Below are 2,687 nucleotides of genomic sequence, written 5' to 3' on the forward strand. Positions count from 1 at the left end.
TAATTAAAAAATTATACATTACAAGTTATATATGTATGACATTGACTAGTGCAAATACGATAATTATAGAATTGGACAAGTAACCGTGGTAATTAGGTACTCGAGAAACTAATGACAATGATCCTAGGTTCAATAACGAATCCGCGGTCAACGGGATGATTGATGAATATGCTCGCAAAATCTAAGTCGGACTCTTTGTTGAAACGTAGAATATCCACCGAGCGTACAGACACTAAGTTATTCGCTAATACTGCCTCACGAGAGAATGACTTTCCGTCGCGATGATGCTGCAGAGGAAAACTATGATGGGGTGTGTCTAAGAGATCCTTGGATTCGTCGAGGATAGCCTTCGTTTAGTAGGTGAGGGAAATTGGCGTTGCTGCTAATTGGTCAATCTCCATATCGGTGGTTAGTAAAAGATGCTAGCCGCCCTCGAGGGAAAGTTGCTAGTGGGAGACGCCGTTCGTTGAAAAATAGGTCTCTCCTAACTTCCCGTAGCTGGAACAAAGACTGTTTGTCCGTCTGAACGACTTTAGCCAACTAAATCTTAAGATTTATATCAGGCCCTCAGGCTAGCCTAACATGTACTGCGAAGACGCATCGACATCTGGCAATCATCTTACTCGAAGAATAGGGTCTGCGTATGGCGAGCCACGGGACAGAAACCGTTGGAATGTTTACTGTCGCGTGCCGTCACAAATATTTCTTTTAAGGACAGCTATAGAATTATGCAATACCTTTGTTATACAAACCCGTGACCGCGGTTACGTTCGGCGACTGGTTGTCGATTTTCTTGCTCCAGAGCAGCTAAAATAGTAATCAGTGTATTTAAATGTAATATATAATGGAATTTATTATATGTATACGGCTTTCATACAAATTAACGAATATGTGTTTTCATTTTTATCACTTACCAATTTTCCCAACGAGAGTCATTTCATTAGTATCATTTTCACTAGTGGATCTCTCAGGATTCCCATTTGCAATTTGTATTGCTGCCTGAAATAAATATACTGTACATAAGTATGTATTGCAATTATTCATTATACACAATGTTATATATATTGTTCAGGGTATAAGTTTTTATACTTGCACCTTCAGCAGTTTCATATAACTCCTGGCCTGTTACTTTATTAACATATTCCCAGCCTCGTACTGTTAATAAATAACAACAGCTGGGAGACGAAATTGCGTGCTGTTCCCATGGATCATCTTCTGCTCTCCAACTTCCTATACCAATTCCACAATGGTAACATGTAGTGCAATCATTTATTCCGGTCTAGTAGAAGCCTGCATGGGCTAATTCTTCAATTGTCTGTGTCATATATGTAGGCCATGTTGTGAACGAATTTAATCTGGATTCGTAGCGTCTTAACTCTTTTTAGTCCCAAACGGCTAAGTTCATATGCCGTCGGGTTTCTTGAATATCTTAAAAATCGATGGTCATTAAAATCAAATGCCTTCTGATATTGTAAACCATAAGGACAAGATATATTTCTATTTTTTCGTTTTGTCCGTCGAACTTTAGCAGGATCTGCTCCGATTGGTACATTATTACAATGTTCATTGCGGATAAATCTGCACTCTGGAGAACGCATCTCATGAATTTGCATGGGAATATCAACCACTGACCACTGACTTGCCACCAATTGACATTCAAAGCATCTAACGACATCAAAGTTTCTAGTATAATAGAATTCTGCAGCTGCAAGACTGACAGGGTCAATGAAAGACACAGGCCAATTTCGAAAACTTGAACGCCTTGCTGCTTCAAAACGAAAATCATCATAATATTCTTGAACGTCACGCGATGTGGATGGAACCGGCGGCATTTCTATCGAGAATATCGGTGGCATTGTCGACATCGACGGTATCGGTGATGTTAAATCAATCACCCTTGCTGAAGGTACAGGGGATGGTATATCAACCATAATTTCAGGAAGTACCATGGATGTTGAAGGTACGGCTAACTCAACCGCCGATATTGAATGAACCGACGGATTTGAATCATCTGACAATGTTGAAGGAACAGGCAGTAATTCTTCATCTTCTGTAGATTCTGCATCATGTTCCATGAAATATCGGAAGTTGATTGTAGGAATCATTGTATCCATTTTAATTGTAATTTATTGCGCCTTTAAACCTATTTAAAAGAAAAAGACATTGAAATTGAATCTACTAATTGTAGATGACTTAAGAAATATTATACGTGTACAATCGATCAAACAAAAACGTATTAGAGACAAAATTACGAATATCAGGTGTTCACGAGGTCGCCTAAGGCTTTGAAAATGGCTCTCTGGAAAACGGCTGGTGCATTAATTAATTAAATTAATTAATTCGGCTATTCTCTCACGTACTATTCTTCGCTCTTCCTCGCTAAGCCTGTAAGGGCTTCTTTGCGCGACGACGTTGGGATCAATCAGCCGTATTTCTAACTGGCCCCTACTTACGCGATTACGCGGGAAACCCGTAAAGAATGATTCTTTAAATTTTTCGAGAACAGAGATTAATCGATCTTTATTGTTACCAACTACATCAGTGTTGATCTCGTTAATGTTGACCGCATCTTCCGCAACTTTACCACAGGTGTTAATTATCTTTGTTTTACAAATAACGAGGTTATTCTGCGTGATATTTACGTCGAATCGTTGGCTTAAATTCTCGCGACCAATCATGATATCGTA

General features: G+C 39.1%; 1 protein-coding gene across 1 annotated transcript; it reads right to left on the minus strand.

Annotated features, from left to right (window-relative positions):
• Positions 1 to 906: 906 nt before the first annotated feature.
• On the minus strand, positions 907 to 2,114 carry LOC138189446 (E3 ubiquitin-protein ligase XIAP-like). Its single transcript, XM_069131496.1, has 4 exons — positions 1,972 to 2,114; positions 1,377 to 1,896; positions 1,090 to 1,279; positions 907 to 1,013 (listed from the first exon to the last, which is right to left on the minus strand). The coding sequence occupies exons 1-4, from the start codon at positions 2,112 to 2,114 to the stop codon at positions 907 to 909; spliced, it is 960 nt and encodes a 319-aa protein (XP_068987597.1).
• Positions 2,115 to 2,687: the final 573 nt, after the last annotated feature.

The sequence above is a fragment of the Bombus flavifrons genome, unplaced genomic scaffold (assembly GCF_040668555.2).
Source record: "Bombus flavifrons isolate JBK064 unplaced genomic scaffold, iyBomFlav1_principal scaffold0044, whole genome shotgun sequence".
NCBI classification, from domain to species: domain Eukaryota; kingdom Metazoa; phylum Arthropoda; class Insecta; order Hymenoptera; family Apidae; genus Bombus; species Bombus flavifrons.

Bases quoted from the DNA above. Each gene is read 5' to 3' on its own strand.
- LOC138189446 (XM_069131496.1), bottom strand. From the start codon at position 2,114: ATGGATACAATGATTCCTACAATCAACTTCCGATATTTCATGGAACAT. The intron at 1,897-1,971 runs GTTAGCCGTACC...ACCTTCAGCAAG, and splicing joins CATTCAATATCGGCGGTTGA to GGTGATTGATTTAACATCAC. The intron at 1,014-1,089 runs GTATAAAAACTT...ACTTATGTACAG, and splicing joins TGAAACTGCTGAAGGTGCAA to TATATTTATTTCAGGCAGCA.